Below are 21,931 nucleotides of genomic sequence, written 5' to 3' on the forward strand. Positions count from 1 at the left end.
CCACGTCCAGCAAATCAGCACTGTTAGGAAAAAAAAATCTGTTTATTATTATGTTAGAAATCCAGTAGGAGAGAATAGGACATCCAACCCTCCCAGGACTCTCTTCAGCCTAAGGCCATCACACAGCTGCTATTCCCATTTCTGAGGAGGAGACTTCCCCATTCAAAGCAGCTGCCCAAGGCTGATGTCGGCCCCATCCCATTGCCCACACCCCCCATCTCTAAGTAAAAACTGAAGACTGTCACTTAATACTCACATTCTCTCTGCCCCCCGCCCCCTCTCTTTTGTACAGGGGCATTCTACCACTGAGATGCATCTTATATGCCCAGATCTTTTTATATATGATTTTGAAAAAAGGGTCTTCCTAAGTTGCCAAGGCTGACAAATGAACTTGAGCTTGCACTCCTGCTGTCTCAGCCTCCAGAGTTGCTGGGATTACAGGCATATGCTACACATCATCTCTTGTATGAAAGGTAAAGGCACTGGATGATGATTTGAGAACACACTGATTTGGTGTCCTGGCAGTAGAAATGGATATTATCAACCCTCTGCTAGATCCTCAGAATTTGAAAAGCCAACTAGGTTTGGCTTTATTCTGGGCTGAGCACTTTTCCCTTAGCTTATGGGGGTAACCTTCATTCTTCCAGAGGAAGAGGAAGGAAGCAGCCGTGGACCACACACCCTTGGATAGACCCAACAATGGGCTGGCAAACTCAGCTAGCCTGAAGGGCAGAGAAACTCCCTGTGCAGGAAATGAGTGTCCGGCATAAAGCCGCAGAGGCTGCGTGGCCTATCTGTCTGAACAGGGGAGACGGAGCCACAAAAGTAGCTCTCTTCCTCTTATAGATGAGAGACTGTGCCACTGGTGGGTCCATTCCAAAAGTACTTTAAATGATCATGCTTTTTAAATGCATTAAGATAAAAATCTAAGAAAGCTTATAAAAGCCTTGAATATTAAAATTCACAAAGGAAACCTCCTTTCTGCTTTAGCAGAAAAATAGTCACAAATAATGCTGGTAGCAGTTTAGTGCCTGCACATCCTCAACCCCCCAGAAGATATTGCTGTTGCTTCTTATCTGAATCTTCTGATCAATTAATAAACAGTTTTATTGTCTCACTGTGATTAATTTCAGTTCTATAAGATGTGACAGTTTTATACTGACAAATTCAGAATACACTGGGAAAGTGCTCTTCCTTTTCTGAAGCATTTCTCATTGCTCTTTAAGTACAAGATCAGGTGACATGTTTGAAACAAATAAAGGGCTTACAATCCTGAAATCTCTCATATCTGGAACTGCAAAGATTTTCAGCCATTGAACATCATGTACCTTGACAAACAGGTTAACATTCATGTATTGGAAAGTGAAACTCTATATAGTATCTGGATCTTGAGCGGGTAGAGTTTAAGACAGATAAGAAAAAGACGAATAATCTGTCTTTTTTTTTTTTTTTTTTGCAGTGAGAATGCTAAATGTCACGGTCTAGCACAGCATGAAATCTTCCTAACAACTATGAACCGAAAGGGATTTATGGACTCAGCTGCACAGCTTTGCTTCTAACTGCCCAGCCCACGCCTCATCGACTTGTGCATGATACAATGCAACCTTTCAAAATCAACAACTGCTGAGTGCTGCAGTGAGGGAAGGTGAGAGGGGAGGGAGACTCTAACATTTGAGACAATCTCTGTTTCCAGAAAATTCTAAAATGTTTACTTTGTTTTCAACCAGTTCCATATGGCTTTCATGATTAGTAAAAGGTAGCACAGTGGTCAAAATTAAATGTTTTATTTGGGCTAATTATCAACTTGCTTTCTTTACTTAAAACCCCAACTTGGCTATTTTTGAAATGAAATTGTTGCAATTTAATTGTGCATATGAGTGTGTGTGCACGCACAACACACACATACACAAACACACACACTGTATCTTTTTCATGGAATACGAAGAGCTCAAATTTCTAGTGTCTCAAATTGCCAAGACTGTGTGTTTATAAAAATATAAAATTGCATGTGGGTTTTATAAGTATACTGGACAACAACAACGAAAATGTACATAAATACTATAGACTAAAATTCTTTACTTATTCTCTTTTAGTTTATTCTCCAGATGATCAAGCTAAGGCCTGATAGTCGTGTCACATCTAACAGAAAATGATTTGGTTTAAAACCCAGTCACCACTGCAAATCTTGCCCCAAACCGTAACTAAATGAAAACAGCCATGTGCTTGGGGGCCATTCTTGTTCTGACTCGCACACTTTGTTTACTTGAGCCTGAACCAGGTGACCGAGACCTTTAACTTGAATATTTCACAAGAACCATTTACTAAAGTCCAACTGTTCAACATGCAGGCAGAGAAAACACATACTGAGTCCTCACTGGTTAAGTATTTCCAAGCAAAATGTATTTGGACGAAGAAACTTTTAGAGATTTTCATAGTGCCAAATATATGCTTAAGCAAATAAGGTAACAGAGAGTGTGTCTGCAATGTCATGACTGACGTCCACTACCAGAAGCTAAGTTCTCTAGCAGCAGGAGTATCCTTTGTATTTATTTTGGACTGTATGTCCCCAGAGTCTAGAAGAGAGCTGTCCATGTGGTGTGTACTCAGTACAAGTTTCTGGAGTGATTAAAGATGAAGTGGCTTACAGAAGTATAGATAACAACAGAGTCATCAGTGGAAACTTTACTTCTCATTCAAGCATATTGAGACAAGACACCCAGTCACCATGAGTGTTGACCCCCTCCTTTCTTCCCATATCAACCTAAGAAACCACCTCTAGCCTCATCTGTGATTGATACAAGGCCACCCTCTATCATCTATGCCTCGGACAGGAAGAAGCGTGTTCTGTCTGTCTGCCCCAATATGTCTGGGATTGTCAGGTTGCATGGTTCCTTCAGCTTGGAGTTCTGTGGTATGAATAGATCTGTCTCTTTGGTGGAGGGTCATGTCTGGGTACCTGGCATAAAGTAGGTAATGAGGAATCAGAATGGGCCACTCAGGAGGAAACAGGTCCCAGCACGAAGAAATGGGGAACAATGTTGCTCATTAGCTACTGCTCTGCTGTGCACATAGCATAAGGGACAGCAGCTGTCCAAAGAGAAAACCTAGTGCATGGGAAGCAAACACTTCAACTGCAGGAAGGTGCTCCAGGGGGTGCTCCACTGCTGCCTATGGGGACAAAACCAGGAGAGAGATGGTGCTTTGGCTGATGTGTCACAGCTAAATTAGGAAATTAAGTTTTGGATTTTTTTTCATTAGTGGGATTTGGAATTACCAAAACAAAAAACAAAAACAAACAAACAAAAAAACCCCTGCATGACAGCTGATAGATATTCCTACCTTATAGACTGTAGGCAGACAGATCTCCCGAGTCCCATTGGGACATTCGTCTGATCGCACACATTGATCATGGCACCAACCACACTGCACAAAAGGAGGGGCAGAGAGACACTGACTGCAGGACTGGAAGTGTCCACAGCCCAAGCCATTTAACGGGATCTTGGTGATCTGTGAAGAAAAGAAATAAAAAGGGCTTCCAGAGGTGTTTTTGTTGTTTAAGAACACTTAGAATACACAGAAGCTACATATAAACATTATTTTATGGAGTCTGCTAGAATAACAAGCACTGATGTGCAAATCAGCTAATAATGGTTAAGTGATTAGAATTTTTAAAAAATCAAATTCCTTCCCTCTACTGTTGGCATCTCTGTAATAAAATGTAATATTGAGAAACACAAGCATTGTGATGCAATGTTAGAGGTTTGATCTAGTAGGGACATTTGGCCCTGTCTGAGATGATTTTAAAATATACAAGGGAGTATTATAATTTAAGCTTTAGGAAGACACACTTGAACCCTTGGAACTTTAAGTAAGGTTACATATCATTCTGGTTTCAGGATGCACATCCTTCTCTCAGAGAACGGAGATTACTGGCTGGAGTCAGATTCCAATGTACATTTCCAGGATTTATCTGCCTGCACTGGAGCTCTACCTTTAGGACTGCATTTCTTATTCTGTATTCATTTTTCTCATTGATAAACTAAAGGAGAAGTACTTATTATGAAGAAGACCTCCCTTAGGTCTAACTTCTTTGGATAAGAAATTAACTTTATTTCAGAAGTTCTCTGGAATACCCCCCAAAAAATAACTTAATGGAGGAGATAGGAATCTAAGATGAAGAGAGAAATTATAAAAATTGAATGCTGTTGGCTAGAAGTATCCATTCAGGAAGAACCCTATCCATGGAAACTCCCAGTGGGAATAGGGCTCACCTTTTTCCCAGTGATAACCAGGGTGTAGCCATTTTGGTTTAATGGGTGCTCCACAATCACTTCTGGGGACACAGGGTGGGAATCCAGGCGAAAATTCACATGAGGGGTGGATGATACTGTTCGAGAAACAACAACCTGAGGAAAGAAAAAGGAAACATCCTATTCCAACAAGCTATTTAAAATGTAAGTGGAAAACGTAGATGATGATTGTAATAACAGATTAGGAGAGCACAAGGGTATCTGAACTAAAGACCCAACAGTTCATTTTGCTGTAAATCAATATGACATGTTCTAATCTCCTGCCTTGATGCCAATTTATCTGAACCCCCAGGACAGACGTTTGCTTATGATCTTTTAATGGTTTCCAGGGAAGAAGATCTTCCAATCAATCAGCCAGCACCTGCAGGCAAGTCCTTACAATAGTACTGGGAACTGGAGGAGCCAAAACTCTTCCCAGAAAGAAGACACCACACATACTATAAGGATCCTGGATATTTTTTAATCTATACTCTTGATCCTTCCCATGAGGCAGTTTCCCTTGACGTAATGGTAAGAGTAGTGGACAGGAGTCTGGAAACCTGGAGTTAGTTCCAGCTTTGCTACTTTTAAGTCATATTTAAAGATCTTTTGAGGTTAAAATAGGTCCCCATGCTACTTTGAAATGTATTTTTTATATACCATAGTCCCGATATGTTATTATGTGCATTATAAATAAAGTTCTACTTCTTGTCCCAGCTTTATAATAAGGCCTATTGTTTTAACAATGCCTGGGAGATGAGGTTTGTTGATTGGTGTCATTCTTGCTTTAAAGTATTCATGTTTTCCAGAAACATAATTTCCACCTGCTCTGAAGCTAAAACCCAGCAATAATGAAGTTCAGACTGTGATCAACAACTACAATAGCATCAGAATGATCATCTTGAATGAACAGAGATTTTTAGGAGGGTTTAGGAGTTCTGAGAGAACTCTTAAGTAGGCCATCCATTTGCATATACATGAGAGTGTAGGAGGCCGAGCACAGCTTTGGGCTTGAAATCTGCTCTGTGAAATTGCCTGACATCTCTAATAATCTTTTACATTGCATCAAAAGTGCATTTGCTTGCCATGTGTATGAAATCATAGGACAAACATGGGCATCTGTGAGATTAGATTAAAGAAACTCTCTTTCTACCACAGCTTTCTCATTCAGAAAATAGGAACGAAAATTAGAGGAGTAATTAATTGTTTTGTATTCTAACAAACACGTGCGACACATAAATGTTCTGGGGAACAGTAGTAAGTTTTTTTTTTTTTTTTTTTTTTTTTTTTTTTCAAATTTAGCACAATAAAGGAGCCAAGTAGCCTGAAACAATTAGGAAGATTTACTAAGTACCTAATTTTGTTCCCACAGAGTGGACTGTTGAGAGAAACTCCCCAAGCTCACACAGAGCTCCAGAGTTGAACGTGACATTTTTGCTCTAAGGTTGTTTTACCTCAAACACTCAACACTTTCAAAACATCTCCATTAAAGCAGGGTGGCTATGTTTGCACAGAAGTTAAATGATGGCTCAAAGGTCACTTGGTCAGTTTGGAAAAGGATGGAAACTACTGTTATTTCCTACTGTTAGGGCCCAATAGGTATTTGTGACCTTTTCAGGCAGAGTGAAACAAAGTTCAATTACCAGTTCTCCCTCCCTCCAGGGATGGCTACAAGCAGACTCCCCAGGCCTCTATCCTCAACTATGTAGATTTCAGTTATCCATTTTGCAATCTCAACTGCATTTTGGTGCTCACCACTTCTCATTTTTTTTTTTCTACTCTCTTCATCTCCTGCTCCATATTTCCTTGGTTGTCGCCAATCTCTTCAAACCATAAAGGGGGAAAAAATATCTCCTTTTCTCATGCATAAGAGAAAAGCAACACAAAACACCAATCTGTCTTAATTCTCGGACTCTATTCCCCATTGTCATTCTGTGCTTTCCACTACAATAAAGAGTGTTCATCAGCAGGAAACTTACCATGGAGATCTGCATTCTGTGTCTGCTCCTGGTTCCTTCCATGCTATTCAGACCTGCTACATACGGATCCCCTACCAGAGCCCTTGGAAATGATGTGCTGTCACAGTCCCATGATGTGTTAGGAGTGGGATTGTAGGGCCTTATGTTAACTCCATATTTAACCTTCTTATTCTCTTTAAAATCATTTTCTGTATCTATATTAAGAAATCCCTTCTTAATGACTAGGTCATCATCTTTGATTTTATCAAATCTGAAGGCCATCCGTATATTCATTTCCCAGAAAGGATTAACCTTCTCTCCTTCAGTTCATAAAAAAGCTCTTTGCACCTCTGGACTTTGATTGATTTGTTTTCCTCCTGTCAAGAATTTTTGTCTGGAGAGCACCATATGTATGTCACTGTCATAACAGGTAACCCAGCCAGGCCCTATGCTAAGTGCTTTAAAATAGAGATCTCATTGGCTCCTCACAATTAATCTGCAAAGTAGGTACTATTATTTGCCTTATAGAAAATACAAAAGAATTTCAGTGAGAAAGGACAAGAATCAAATTTCCAAGGAGCTTTATCTAATGCCTGAATCTGTGTGCTTGACCTGTTCTTAACTAAACCGCGAGGCTCTTGGCGCACCAGAGTAAATACCAATAAAAAGCTTCAACTCCGAGCTCCCAAGAGCCCTGGTGAGTTGAAGCACTAAAACAGCTTTCACAATATATTTGCCTTGCCAGTTATTCCTTGTTTTAGTAATCTAGGTTGCAGAAGTTTCGTGTGCTGAAGGATAAAGCCTCTGCATCTGCATAGTTTTTGATAGTACAGAGGAAATATTACTAGCTCAGCTATCAAAGCTCTGCTTTTAATCATGACTTGGTATAGACAAATGGGACAAACAAGAGAAGGCAGAAAGTCACGTGGAAAAGTGGGATGACCCTCTGGAATGTAGCGCAGAGGTAGTTTCACATATGCGAATAGCTTCTAGTTGATCATTAGCTCTCTCTCCATGGGCACATCTACTGCCATGAAATGCCAAGAATGCTTTTTCTATCATTAATTCCTCACTTTCTGTTATTGCCAGAATTCTAAATAATTGAGTAACCACTTCAACTCTCAAAAGATCCCTGAAGCAATGCTTGCAAGATTCAGGAGTTCCTTTTTGTTGTCATGGAGATATTTCTAGGGACAGAACAGAATTTGGCATATCAATTTAATTCTTATGATAAATCACTTGGCAATCTCAGAACAATTACTATGAAATAGAAGACTGGCAATTATTCTACTGTGTCCATGACTAATCTTTAGTATTTAGATAACAGAACCTTTTTCCTTAATGTTCTTGAACATACAGGACTAGTATATTTGGGGGGAGGGCAGGGCAAGGAAAGAATCTGAATTTACTCCATTGTTGTGGTTTTTGATCTCACATAACCTCTCCCAATAAGTTATTTGTGAGAGGACATGGGGAATAAATAAAAGTACAGATAAATGAAACTGCTGGGCCTAGCCCTCCACATTTGTAAACCTGTACCAAATGATTTTGTGTGATATTCTACAAATACATGAAGGCCAGACAGATCTTCTTACCATATACAGAGAGTTCTATTTTTAATTAAACAGCTTAAATTCTGTTTAATTTTCTTTAAGGACGAAGAACATAATTTATCATATTTGTATGTGGTTGTCTACTCCCTCAAAAGTCTTTCTTTCTTTCTTTTAGACAGTTCAATGGTTTTTAGTGTATTCACAGATTTGTTCAAACATCACTTCAACCAACTCTAGATCACTTTTAGTATCCCCAAAAGAAATCCTAGACCCCTTAGCTATCATTTCCCAATCCCAGACCCTCTGGACCCTGACATCACTTATCTACTTTCTATTATCATATGTAATTTTCTTATTCTAGATATTTCACATAAGTGAAATCCTACAATATGTGGTCCTTTTTGTCTGTTATCTTCCACTTAGCATAATGTTTTCAAGGTTCATTCATTCTGCTTTTTATTGTCAAATAACATTTCATTCTATGGATGGACCACATTATATTAATTTATTCATTACATAATAGACATTTGGGTTGTTTCCACTTTCTGGCTGTTGTGACTACTGCTGCTATGAACATTCATGTATAACTTTTTGTGTGAACATGTATTTTCATCTCTCTTAGGTATATGCATCTAGGAGTAGAGTTATTAAGCCTTAAGGTAAAGGCTTTGCTTGACCTTTTAAGGTACTGCAAACTATTTCCCATAGTGGCTGCACCGTCTACATCCCCACCAGCAATTTCTCATTTCTTCACACCCTCAACAACACTTGTTATTTTCCATTTTCTTGATTAGAGCTGTCCTAGAGAGTGTGAAGTGGTACTTTATTGTGGTTTTGGTTTGTGTACATCTGCCAAGTGTTTCCTTAAGTTAAGCAAGAGGAAGGTTTACCTTTGGAGGTTCACAATTTCCTTTCTAGAATGAGTACTTTGGCTTTCCCAGTTATGGAGAGCAGAGGGAGTGCAGGTGGCAGGGCAGATGGGATGGGACAGAGTGGATGAGAGTGACCTCCTGAAGGAGAGGGAGGAGCCCCTGAAAACTTCCAGAGAACAATCAGACAGAGGTTTTATAGAGTTGCTGTGGACTAAGCATGTTTTGTATCCTTTAGTATTCTTGGAGAGACTTGAGTAACTATTGGAATTTTCATCTGCATCATACTTCTTGAAGAAGACACTGGTCTGGGATAATATAACTTTATAGTTATGTTATAACTTTATAGTTATGTTGGTCTGACATACTCAGTGGTCCTTGATACATCTGAACTGGATGGCAGACTTTTAGAAAAAACATAATGCAGTTCTTCTTCACATAGTCATCGTGGGATCAAGAAAACATGGTAGACCTCATGGTACATGGTTAAGTCATATGGAAATGTAGATTTAAAATGTGACCAAGAAACTTCAAGAAATCTTCTGATGAATTAAGTAAATCTTTTTTTATATAAGAAATAAAAACAGACAGTTCCATTTCAAGGTAAATAAAACTGAAAAGGAGCTTTTATACCATCTAGATTGATTTCTGAATGAAAAGTTAAAAAGAAGAGAGGATATGTGTTAAGGAATAAGCAAAACTCCGTTCTTCATGAAAGGTGATACAAATGATCAGAATTTGAGTTTCAAAGAGAATAAAATATGAGTGAAGATGCAGACACCATGGGGTCACATGACCCAGTAGATTCAGGAAGTATCTGCTTCCGTCTGGCTGCCAGTATAGACCAAACTCTGGCACAGAGTAGGTCCTTAAGGTGTATCTACTGCCTTCAGACATGAACAGATTGAAATCAGAAGCCCATAGAGGCCTTAATGAAGGCATGGGTTTAGAAATGTTTCAGAGTTTAGAAAACCTTCAGAAGTATGGCTTGCAATGCCTCATGCTTCTTGTCTGTTTACAAAGTTTACTATTTTCTTTGGTATATGATAAGGATTGGTTTTTATTTAGAAAGAAATCAGAACATGAGGCTTAGAGCAATTTGTTTCAATCAAGGCTCATATCTAGTTTTGTGAAACAGGAAAAAAAATGAAAAATAAGAGGTAGAAATTGCAAACTGGTATTGAAAATAGAGAACAAAAATGGTAAGAGAAAGTACCACCAGGTGGTAAAAATTGAATTAAATGAACTTTTACCCCATTCTTTGCTCCTTTTGGTAAATAGACTAGTATATCCAATGGGCAAAGCAATTTTCCTCACTATTACAATACTGATGTGTATCTGCTTCAATTTTTTTGATATGAGTCAAAAGTGAGTCAAAATGAGTCAGTATTGGATTGACTTTGTAAAAAACCAAATAAGTTAGGGAGTTTGTAAAAATTCAAAAATAATGAATAATTTCAAGTCAACATCCCATATGTGTTGATTGTAGGATTAGCTATTATCCAGAGTATATCTACCTCTGAATTTTGAACTGACTAAAGTTCAAAAACAACTGATAAACATATTTCATTTCTTACAATGTCTCTGTTCTATCCGAGAGGTAACTATGCAAGAAATTCCAGTTACTCCTTGCCACCCCAAACCAAAACAAACAAAAGCCTTGCATTTTCCTAAGGTTGCAAATATTTGTGATGTTTTAAATTTCTATGTGTGTCATAGAGTATAACATACATGTCCTTCAAGAGCATATATTAATTCATTTGAGGAGACTATACATGAACTGGACTTAATTTTTATCTATGGACATAATCCTGAAATTATTATTTATGAGCTCTTTTTTTGCACAAAAGAAATTTTAGAATTCATGAGCATAATGAGAAATAGCCCAATACTAATAATGTTCCTTAAGGATATAATTAAGTCAATGATGTACAAATTTTAAAAAAGGCAGATGATATTTTTATCTGAGCATTTTGTAAAAGAGATGGGTAAATTAACAATCCTTATAGAGAAATGGTGTTTGAGTGTAAGCTTCATTCAGCTGTGTCTCTGCCTGATATTCACAACATTGCTGAATTGATGATCTGTGTCTACAAATTCTGAAATAGCAGTCATTCCAAACGTAATAACTGGCACAGGCTTCCAATGCAAAGAACTGACACAGTATGATGGCGGCCCAGAAACTAAAGGAATGTAAAGAGGCCAATAGATGAACTGATTCTGCTTCCTGGAAGTGAGTAATTATTTGCAGGTTCACTGATTACTAGCATAATTATTTAAGTAATGGTCATAATAGATGATCAGGACCAAAGGGTATCTTTTTGAGCCATCCTTACCTCTTTAAGTTTCTTGCTTGAAACCCAACTAGCCCAGTTAAGAGCAGAAGAAAAAGAGGATGATGAGTAGTAACAGCAACAACAGTAACAGAATTCGGGAGAGAGGAAAAGGAGGATAGTACCAAAGAGCCTAATGGCAGCCGTGACCGTGCCAGGCAGTGGCCACAGTTAGCAGCCTGCAGTGCCCCATGAATGTTTGTAGAGCTGAACTTGAAACAAGTCTTGGAAGGGCCTTTCCACTCCCATTCCCTCTGATCCACTCACTCTCCCTGGTCTGACAATCACACACAAATATTTTAATAGCAATGCTTTGCATTTAGAGATTAAAGGCCTTATACAAATGCTGTTAAAAAAAATCAAGCAAGCATTGTTTTGGATGTAGATTAGACGAGGAGCTCAGAAGGGGAGACGTGGGCAATCCCTATGATTAGTCCTGTGATCTTCATGAGAATCCTGCTTCCCTCTCCCACGTAGCCATGTACATTTGCTAAGGTTGTTCAGTCTTATTCTTTTCTGTACTCCCTCCTCCCAGTTTGTAAGGCCTATTCTCACTGTTTACTTAGACCATCTCAAACATTGCTTATCATATTATTTTACATCAAGGCATCCCAAGAGAGTGATCATATAAATAAAAACTGTTTTTGAAATTTATACTGACATGGCTCCACAGAAATAGAGACTCCACATGTAGACAACAGTATATTTAGACGTAAATGTACCTATATAAGTTACACATGATGAAATGTCAGGAACATGTCAGAAACATCTTCTCTGCCATGCATATACTATTGTTAGCTAAACAATATAATTCTTTCTAATCAAATAACCACTGTGAAATACCTGATTCACTTTGCACCCAACAGCTGGGGCTGTAGCTTGTGTTCCCAGCCTGAGCTGAACACAAGCACAATAGGAAGGGCAGAAACAGCTGCAAACTCTTGGGAGAAAAAAAAAATTGCAAAGCAACTTTGCCATTAGGTTTCAGGGTAGGAAGGAAGTAAAATCATTTTTCTGTTCCTTTTCATGTGTGGCAGCTGTCTTCAGAGAGGGAGAGAAAATGTTCATTCTATTTTGTAACAGAAACTCCATAGTATTTATTAAAAGTTGACTTGTAGAACTTAGGCGGGCCACAGGTTTAGCCTTTAGCCCAGTCAAAACATTTACAGAACTTGGTGGGCAGTCACTGCTCTGAAAGATCAGGCTGGAAGGAAGGTCACTGATCTTCCTCCTTAACCCAACTCCCACCCTTAACCCATCCCCCCACTATTATTTGCTGTAAACAAACTGCATTTCATTAATGTTGAATGATTCTTCAAGTGCTTTCAGTTTATTTATATAAAATTTCAAGTGTCAGAAAAATAAATCTTCTGTGGGTACCAACAGCCCTTTGTCTGTGAATACTATTGTTAACAGAAAATGTTTTTATCTCATTTACTAAAACTTGAGTTTTTTAAGGGCAGGTTCTTTTCGTTTTCTTTCTTTTCTTCGTTGTTTCCTTTTCGTCCCTCATTTGCCTAGTAAAGAAAAGTAGGTGAGGTCTCCACACACAGTTGATGACTAAAAGTCATCTGTTTTCAAAAAAATCATTGATTTCAGTACTTTTCATAAAATAAAAATCTATTATTTCCACCTTCTGTATGAGATGCAGTTAATGGCATAAGAAGTTTCTTTTATATAAGGAGAAATCATTTGTCATAGCATTTCTGTTATAATGAGACGGACACAAGACACATTCCTTGGATTGTGTGGACTCTGTCATTCAAGCAACCTATTTAAAATGGGATTTTATTAGAACTTTGGCATCTGGAAACAGATCAGGATGCTTTTGATGTTAAAAAAAAAAAAAGACCTAAAACAGTTACAGAAAACTTATTGATATGAACCTGGATTGGTGAGATAATGAACAATTTAGAGGAATAAAAAAGAAAAACAGAAATTAAGATAAAGGGAGACAAAGGAAAATTATGAACACATAAGGAATTCAACAGATGCTAGGTTTTATCCTGCATCTTCAAATCTTTGGAATTTTTAAAACTACCATCAACATAAACTAAAAACACATATAAATAAAAAATAATAATACCCATGTTACAAGGATAATAGATACAACCATATTTAAATGTGTTAGAGGCCATGTCTGTCCATGTGGAAGGCCTGGGCTTCCTTCCTTCAGATTTTGAGAAGTTAAGGATAGAATTAAATGGCCAAGATGGGTGAAGTGGTTAAATAAACACAATGGAATGGGATAGAGGGAGGAGAGGGAGGAATGTGAAGCTCAGGAGGGGAGATGGTGTGGAAACATTTAGAGCACAGGTTCTATATACTTAGTTTTATATAGTTAGTTTTGAGCTAGGAAAGTTTTATTTACATGCTGTATGACTTTAAAATGTGGCAATGACCAATATCTAGATTGTTATAAAGACTGCAGTAATTTTTAAAAGTAAATTTTACAAAGGAGCACAGACACTGGATGTACAGATGAGCAAGTCTTAGGAAGAACTCATCATCCTCAATTGACTACTAGAAGTCTTTTGTTTGATCAGGATGTTAACTATATCAGACAATTGTAAAGTGAGCATCTTCCTTCACAAGAAATTTCTAGTGTTTGTAGAACTTCAACATTTCCATAGATGTCATTGTCATTCTGCATTCATGAATTCATATTGAAAGTGCCAATAACTATTAAAGTGATAAAATAAATCCAACACTAGAGCATTTTAATGTCTGGAGAGTGCTATGATTCTTGTAGCTAGGAAACACAGTGACTTCAATCAAGCCTGAAATGCAGACTTTTATTGTATGGAAATACTGTTGCTCATCATTAAAAGCATTTAATAAAAATGCATTAAAAAAGTATTTTAACTTCTTTGTGTCTGATCCCATCATTTTGCAGAATCAGGAGTGCCTCAATTACAATGGGATTTTGATGATAGTGTGTCTTCCCGACTCCTGCCAACACTTCTCAATGATGTGAATGTTTCTTCTCATGGAGACACACGGTTCACACAATAGCTCTCCTTTGATCCACTGCTTCCCTTGGAATAGGAAAACATCTCCTGGAAGTGCTTTAATTGTTTCATTTTTACTTTCCAATCATGTGATAGAAGTTATGAATGGAAAAAAAAAAAACACCAAACCATTCCAGACATGAAAATTAAAGCAACCATGTTCAAAGTGAAAGCTTCAAAAACTTAACAAAACTAGGTCATACACTTCATAAAAAGTGGACCAGACTTCTTTGTTTGGCTTTTGGCCTGTGTCCTGAGCTTCTGCTGTGAATTGCACTTCACAGTATTTGCAAATACCTTATTGCAAAAACCAAAACAAACTAATTGCATAATATCAAATAAAAGAGACCCTCTGAAAGCCCTTACCTGCATGAAGCGACCCTCTGACGTCCCAAGATTAGCAATGGTGAGGTTTCCTTTAATGAAGGTAGATATAGATGTTAAGAGCACTTGGTTGAACTGGCCCATGAATAAGTCAATGCGCGGCAAAGGTGTGGTAAACTCAGTTCGATATTCATCACTGCGCACTTCACAGCCCGACGAATTTCTCAGAAGCATCTGGAATAAAATATGGTTATTGAATTAATGAGAGTGCAGATGAGAACAAGCTGGTAAGAAACTTCTCAGTGTGTCTTTTCATAGCTTGGAAGGAAATGGCAAAGATAACAGTGCAAGTAGAAAAATGGCCCCACACTGGCATAAATATTTCTACTGACCAATATAGCTCCAATTTTACTAGGCATGGTTTGTGTATATACAGACTTGAAAACTGGAGGCAAACCTTATCTTCACAGTTTGCACAGTGGTTGGATATGTGCATATGTAAAGAAGGAACTTAGCAGACGCTATTAAAAGAAAAACAAAACTTTAAATGTCTCAGCCCTTGCCATAAAGTTAATGCTTCTAGCAGGCAAGTCCTATGAGATGAATTGCAACTGGAATAACAATTGATCGTAGAATCATACTATGATATTACATTTTAAAATGTGTGCCTCTGTGCATTTTGTGCAGAGGTGGTGGTCAGTGGCGGTTAGTAGATAATTCATGGGTAGGTAGCAGTACACGGACCCAAGTGCTTGCAACAAATCCTGGTCTCAAATGCTTATGTGCTGTATATAATACCTACAATCTCTCTGTGTTCAGAAATTCACATCATCTGTTTCCTTCCCCATGTGTAAAACATACAGTATTACAGAAATAGTACCTAGCTTACAGAACTGTTGCAAAGACTAAATGAACTAGTTTATATAAATCTCTTACAACAGAACTCAGCATATAGGATCTTGGGTGAGTCACCACTGGGCAAAAGTTGAAAAAACAAAAGAGCTGTGCATTAAATATATCAGTAAGTAGCTTACCGAGACAACTACGGTCTAGTAACTATCATTTAGGTTCAACCTCAAGGGGAAGGAGTTTTTAAAAAATGTTGTTTAGTAGTATGTGACAATTATATACTGAGAAGATCCTTCCTTCTGCTTCAGTCTGTTTTTTTTTTTTTTTTAATTTAATGGTGCTGGGGATTGAATCAGGACCTTGTACATACTAAGCACGTGAGTTACCACTGAATCACCATCAAGTCCTAGCCCTAGGCACTCAGACTGTAGTAATTCTCCTTTGCTGGACCATCTGCACCTGGCTATCAATGTCAAGATTTCTCAAGGCTCCAAAGAGCTGTTTCTCCACTTTTCATAGTAAATCCTGGCAATTACTGTGATGTCTATTATGCAGACACATGTCTATTATTCATGGACACATGCTTTTGTGTCTCCACTCTCATGTATCAAGAGATTTCAGTCTCAAAATAACTAATACTCTGCTTGCCTGATTATATATTACACACCCCAGTGATATATTACATATGCCCTTCAAGGCACATGAGTTGGAAACCCAAGTGCCATCCCTGATTCCTACTGTTTTTTTTTTTTTCTTTTTTAGCCCCCGATATGGTTTGTGTATATACAGACTTGAAAACTGGAGGCAAACCTTATCTTCACAGTTTGCACAGTGGTTGGATATGTGCATCTTCAGTTCCCATCACTTCTAAATATCTCCTGGACCTCCCTGGGCTTTTCTCTCTCCATCACCACCATCTTCATCCTGGTCACCCACCCTTTTCTGGGACCACAACTAGTGGGTTGCTAACTAGACCCACCAAATCCACCATCACCCTCATCAGGTGATCTCTTTTCAACACTCTAACAGGATTCTTGTAAGAATGTGAATCTAACTATGTTCCTCTCTATCTAAAACACTTAATGCTTTCCCATTGCTTTTAGGATAGAAGAAAACATTTTTGACATGTTGGATGTGGGTGGCATCCTCTGGCCACTACCAAGCTTCTCCAGGTCTGTGTTCTCTGTGCACCAGGGAGGGGTCCTTCCTTCCTTTCTCCAGGTGTCCTCCCATTAAACACTTTGGCCTAGGTAGGCTGTTTCCTCTGCCTGGATTTCTGCCTCCACCTCCATTCACCTTGTGAACTCCTATTTACCTCCTTCAGAACTTAGCTTATCACCATTTCCTCAGGATGCCTGCCCTGATGCCAACATCAAGGTTCAATGTTCCCATTATTAGACTCTCACAATACCTTTTGCCTAAGCATCATAGACAGCACAGCATAGCTGTAAGATAGCTATAGCTGCAATTTCACATTTGCTTATGCAATTGTAAGATAATGCGAGCCTTCTCCTGGGATAGTTCTCTGCAGTTAGGGACTGCATTTTCACCACTGTACTGTTGGCAGTAACTAAACACCACATATAATAGGCAGCTAGTAAATATCAATTGAATGAATCAGCAAATAAGTGAATCAATTACAAGTAGACGGGGATGAGTGTGGAGATATGAACCAGCATTATTTAAGTCATTTTTTTTCTGGTAGTTAAAAGTTTATGAAGGACAAATAAAGAGTACAAGGCTCCTGACTATCTTGATGAGATGGCTAGGAATTAGTAAACCTGGGGCAGATGATGATGAGAGGAATATGTATTAAGGAAAAGGAGGACCTTAGAACAAATAGAAAGTTCATTTTTACACATCACTGTATGTAGCTACCAATCCAGGAAAATGAATGTTGTTTAATAACAACCAGAAAATTATCATAGCATATTTCAGTCAATGTGTTTAAGAACAAAACAATATTTATTCTTCTGTATGATGACCTTACTCCTTAAGGTCAACCATCTGTCATATGAAATGGAAAGTTCCTACATCTATTGATTTTTATGGTTAAAAGCTACCTAAAAAGCTCTATTTCATGTACCAACAATTATTTCTTCATTTTAAATGGTAATAAATTATTAAATAGAGTCTTAGAGATGTTAAACCTACTGTCTCTCGGAAATAGTACAATGTTTTAGTTTTAGATATTTATTTTGCTCTATTAATGAGTGCTATTTCACTATTTAATTAGAAGCTTTTCCTCACTAAAATACTATAGATTACTCTGAGGAGTAGCAGATAACTGGGATGAAATCCTGGCAACTCAATAGCAATCAATTAATTGATAATTAAGTTTCTATTGGTGACCAATTGTCCATGTTAAAAGAGCCAAGGGAAGATGCTTAAAGAAACAGAGACCAATTTCAAAGATAAGGTCAGTGGAGGTGCTCTACTGCAGAGGCCACTGCTCTTCAGGGTCAGCTTCTGTGGCTCTTTCATTCCTTCTTTTGTTAATGATCATTGTCTTTCTTTATTCTTATGTGGCATCCTGGGAACTTTAAAGTCTCAAACTTGACGGGAGGTATGGTGCTACTTGAGCTGTTGAATTCACTCGGATATAAAAACAATTTGCTGTGGATGGACTCTTCTTTGATCATAAATGATTCCTGTCCTCCTTTCTATCAATGGGAGGACAGGAACTGTCTTATCCTCTGTATCCCTGTACCTTGTACCATGCCTCATATAAGTAGGTTTTCAATGACACTTGCTAAGAAATAAATGCATCTACAAAGACAGCAGAGATCCTCCTCCTACCCAGTTTACTTTGCAGTTGCCTTGCTGATGGGTAGCAGGAGAATGGAGGTGAGAAGACCTCTAAGAACCCCTCAGTGTCTGCAAACCCGCAGGAACTTGCTGACCATTTTTTAGGTGAAGAGAGAGCAATATAACCAGGGCTTTGGCCTCTAAACACCTGTTTCCACACATGAAAGGCATAAATGTAGAACTCTGCATTAGAGTTAATGCAATATTTATATTGTGTACTTCAAGGTTTTCCTTCAGGAAATAGAGAAGTCCCTAAATAGTACCACTTCAAGGACTGATAGGATTGAGTTGTGCTCTATTGCCCACTAACAAAATTCCTTAGTATGGAGACATTGCACAATGTTGGAATAGCATCTACAGAACTTATTAATCTTGAAAAATTGTGCAACTGAAGCTAAAAAACAAACATGATGTCAAGTACAAATGGCATTCAAATTTCATAAGCCAGAGGATCCTGACCTTTTTCTTTTTCATTTCCTCATAACAGAGATCTACAGGGGGACCCGTGGGAACACTGGTGTCTAGGAAAAAGTAACATTCTAGCATTAGCTATAGAAGAGGGGGCTGTTCTTGTCTCTTCCTGCTGAGAATCCTGATCAACTCAATGACTGGGGTCATGGTGGCAGGAACTGACTTAGAGAGCTGCATGCTGTCCTTGCACTTTAACAGGGAGCCTTGGTTGAAGTTCTCACATTGTAAACGTATAGCAGTGTGCAATTGTGATTCTCAGCCTCACTCACTGTCCCTTAAAGACACATCCTCACTTGTGCAAGGAGGATGCAATTGTTTAATGTCAGCACTTTACACACAGTTCCTGGGGCCCAGTTGAAAGAGGAACTACCCACCTGCTGCCAGGGGTCTCCTACTTATGTGTGCTTTCTTGAAAGCCAGTTTGTGTTGTACTTTGGGATATGAGTGAGCATAGCTGGCAGGAAGCAGCTCTCTGGGATAGGAGCTGCTTTGGGAACTGCAGAAGTCTACAGAGAAGGTTTCACACTAGCTGCAGGAGGGAGCCAGAATGACTCTCCCCATACTAACAAAGGGAGGAAGACTGAAGGAAGGAAGGAAGAAAGGAAGGGAGGGAGGAAATCAGTCTTTACCTTGCACACACAATGTGCCAGGCACTGAACTGAGCATTTTCATACCTCATAGCAGCTCTGTGAGGTTTTACACACTCAGGGTAGCTGAGGGTTCTGCCACAATGCACAGTTCACATTGGAACAGGTGCCTGAATACAGTTCTCTCTGATTCTCAAGTTCATGAACTTCTTTTGTTATTATTGTTTTCTGGGCAATGTTTTGAGATTTACATAACTTGAAAATGGAAAAGACCCTCAAGATCATCTTATACTGGGGCTACAGCTCAGTACTAGAGTGGCTGGCCTAGCATGTGCGAGGACTGGGTTCAATCTCCAGCATAATAAAACAAAAATCCCCTCCAAAACATGAAAATGTCATTTTATAGCAGTCCCTTAACTTTAAGATTGAAATTAATCATTATTTCCTGTATAATAGCAGAGAGACAATCACTTACCTTTTGGGATGTATCAATCACTGTGGCTTTCAATTCTAGCTCTCTTTGTTATTTATTCTGATTAATGAACATGACCATGTGTGCATTCAGGTAACTTTGGAATTTCATTCAGCACCATTTTTTTTTCTCTAGTATTTCCTACTCCAACCACTTGTGAAGTCCTGCTGAACTCTGTCCAGTGTAGCTCCGGGGCAGGTCCTAGCCATGCCTATGCCCCTGCCCAGAATAGGTGTTTCCTCACTGGCCCTTTTGTCTCTTATCTCTTCTGCCTTGCAGCTGTCCTGAACTATCACTCCCTTTTTCAAAATCTTAATTGCTTCCCAGAGGCCTGTAGAGAAATCCAAACTTCTTAGAATAGCATTCAACTTATCTCCTTTTGTTATTTTGAGGCTCAAGGCCAAGGTGCCACCTGGGACCCAGATGAATCTCAGAGTGGTTATCCTGACCAAGACCCCTCAGAGTCCTGGATTCCTGCATACTTTCCACTAGCACTGGCACCCATTCCTTACTCTTGTAAAAATGAAGTCTGTGCTCTCCTAAAATCTCTCTGGATGGAGTCTTTTGAATGACAGAGGTGATGTGTTTTATTGCACAGGGAAAGGATATAGTAACAAAGAATAAGGCGTAATTATGTAAGAGTACAGGAAGATACTAAGAGTAATTATGTAAGAGTACAGGAAGATACTAAGTACTACTTAAGTCAAGAGGGGAAAAAAATATACGGAAAAACCCACATTAAACCAATTCGTTTTTTAGGCACACACTTACATGTGTAATGTAACAACAGGCAAGGAAAGATGAACACACAATTCACAATCATTTACCCACTCTTCTGGGAGGGAGAGGGATATTACTGGGACACAGAGAGAGCTTCAAAGGCATTGGTAATGTTTTATTTCTTAAGTCTGGTGGTAAATACATGAGTACTGGTTTTATTTTTCACACAACATACACATACATATATGTATGCAAATATAGTCCATAATTCTTTTATATATATAAAGCATGTAATAATAAGATAAAATTTAAAAGAAAACAATGAATACGAAATGAGGAAGTGGAGCAAGCCTACCAAGAACTTTCTCCTTCCCAACTTTTTGAAACATTGTCCTGGCTGAGCTCCCAATAATAATATTAAATAACAGTGGTACACTGGATTATGGTTTTCAAAGTACCTGATCTCATTTGATCCTGTCAACACATGTGTGATTTGAGTTTGTTAGGATCATCATAATTCTACAGATAAAGAAACTGAGATTCAGAGTGTTGAGCCAGTATATATTAGAGCTTGAATTCTAGTTATTGATTTCAAGTCCCATATTCCTTTCACTGAGTCATACTTATTATTCACAAGCTCCTACAGGATATCTGAGGCAAAATCACATCTTACGGATGGCTTAAGGATCTGTTAAAAAAGAAGAATGGTCACTTCTATGGATAGGACTGGAGCTATCCCAGCAATGCTTTGCTGAGCTGCATGGTCTTCGGCAAACCACAGCACCTGTGGTTATTTTATTTTACTGATTTTAATAAACATTCATTTCTAGTATTTACAGGCAGACACTGTCCAAAGCACTTTACAAATATTAATCACCCAGTCTCATAGTAACACACTTAGGGGGAAACCAAGGCATTGAGTTGTTCACGTGACCTGCAGACATCAGGACCCAGGGTCTTCCAGCAGCCTAGCTGAATGTTTTTTATCCACAAAGGGAGAGGCTGAGCCAATTGATTTCAAATTTCTATGGATGGCTTCCCAAAGCTTCCCCTCCAGAGTTACCAAACTGCCATCAGCCAGCTGTCAGACTATATCTGACAATCACTGTCCTCTCACCAACTTGGGCTGCCCCCAAATCCAAGTACATTCTGGATTCTATAAGAAGCTCTTTAAAAAGAATTAAATTCTTCAAAGCCTAGCCTCTTCTAAAATAATTACATGACTCTGAGAGCCAATGGTAAACATGGTTTTACTTTTTAAAAAATGTATTACAGTCTTGCTTCCTTTCCCAAAGCCTTACATAATGTCATAATTATAGGAATTACTCTATAATTTGTAAGCCTTGATACATTAATTAATTTAGTCTTTATAGTCTTTCTTTACCATTTCATGAGTAGTTGCCATATATTTTTTACCTGACTCAGCCCATATAGCTTTTTTTTTATAAAAAGAAATTAAAGTACTATATACCTCAATATATTTGATTCAAAATGTTTCCCCTAATTAACACTATGATGTATGCAGTGAATATGTAATTACATTTAATTCAGTATAATTAAGGATGTGATATATTTAAAATAGTGATTCTTGTAATTGATCTATAGGACAGATTTAGCTCATCTGTAGATAATTTAAATCAGCCTTGCAGATAAATTTTTAAAAATGTACTACCTTGTAAAATCATTG

The 21,931-nt window shown here is 38.3% G+C and overlaps 1 protein-coding gene across 2 annotated transcripts in view; it reads right to left on the minus strand.

The window, feature by feature from the left end:
* The window catches only part of Met (MET proto-oncogene, receptor tyrosine kinase), a 109,725-nt gene that overhangs the window by 41,134 nt on the left and 46,660 nt on the right, over positions 1–21,931 (minus strand). For both annotated transcript variants that reach the window (XM_005332278.5, XM_078040329.1), the window contains 3 exons: positions 14,380–14,571; positions 4,272–4,406; positions 3,340–3,507 (listed from right to left, as the gene is read on the minus strand). In XM_005332278.5, the coding sequence (XP_005332335.1) occupies positions 3,340–3,507; positions 4,272–4,406; positions 14,380–14,571 (495 nt within the window). The remainder of the gene's footprint in view (positions 1–3,339; positions 3,508–4,271; positions 4,407–14,379; positions 14,572–21,931) is intronic.

This window comes from Ictidomys tridecemlineatus, chromosome 2 (genome assembly GCF_052094955.1).
Source record: "Ictidomys tridecemlineatus isolate mIctTri1 chromosome 2, mIctTri1.hap1, whole genome shotgun sequence".
NCBI lineage: Eukaryota > Metazoa > Chordata > Mammalia > Rodentia > Sciuridae > Ictidomys > Ictidomys tridecemlineatus.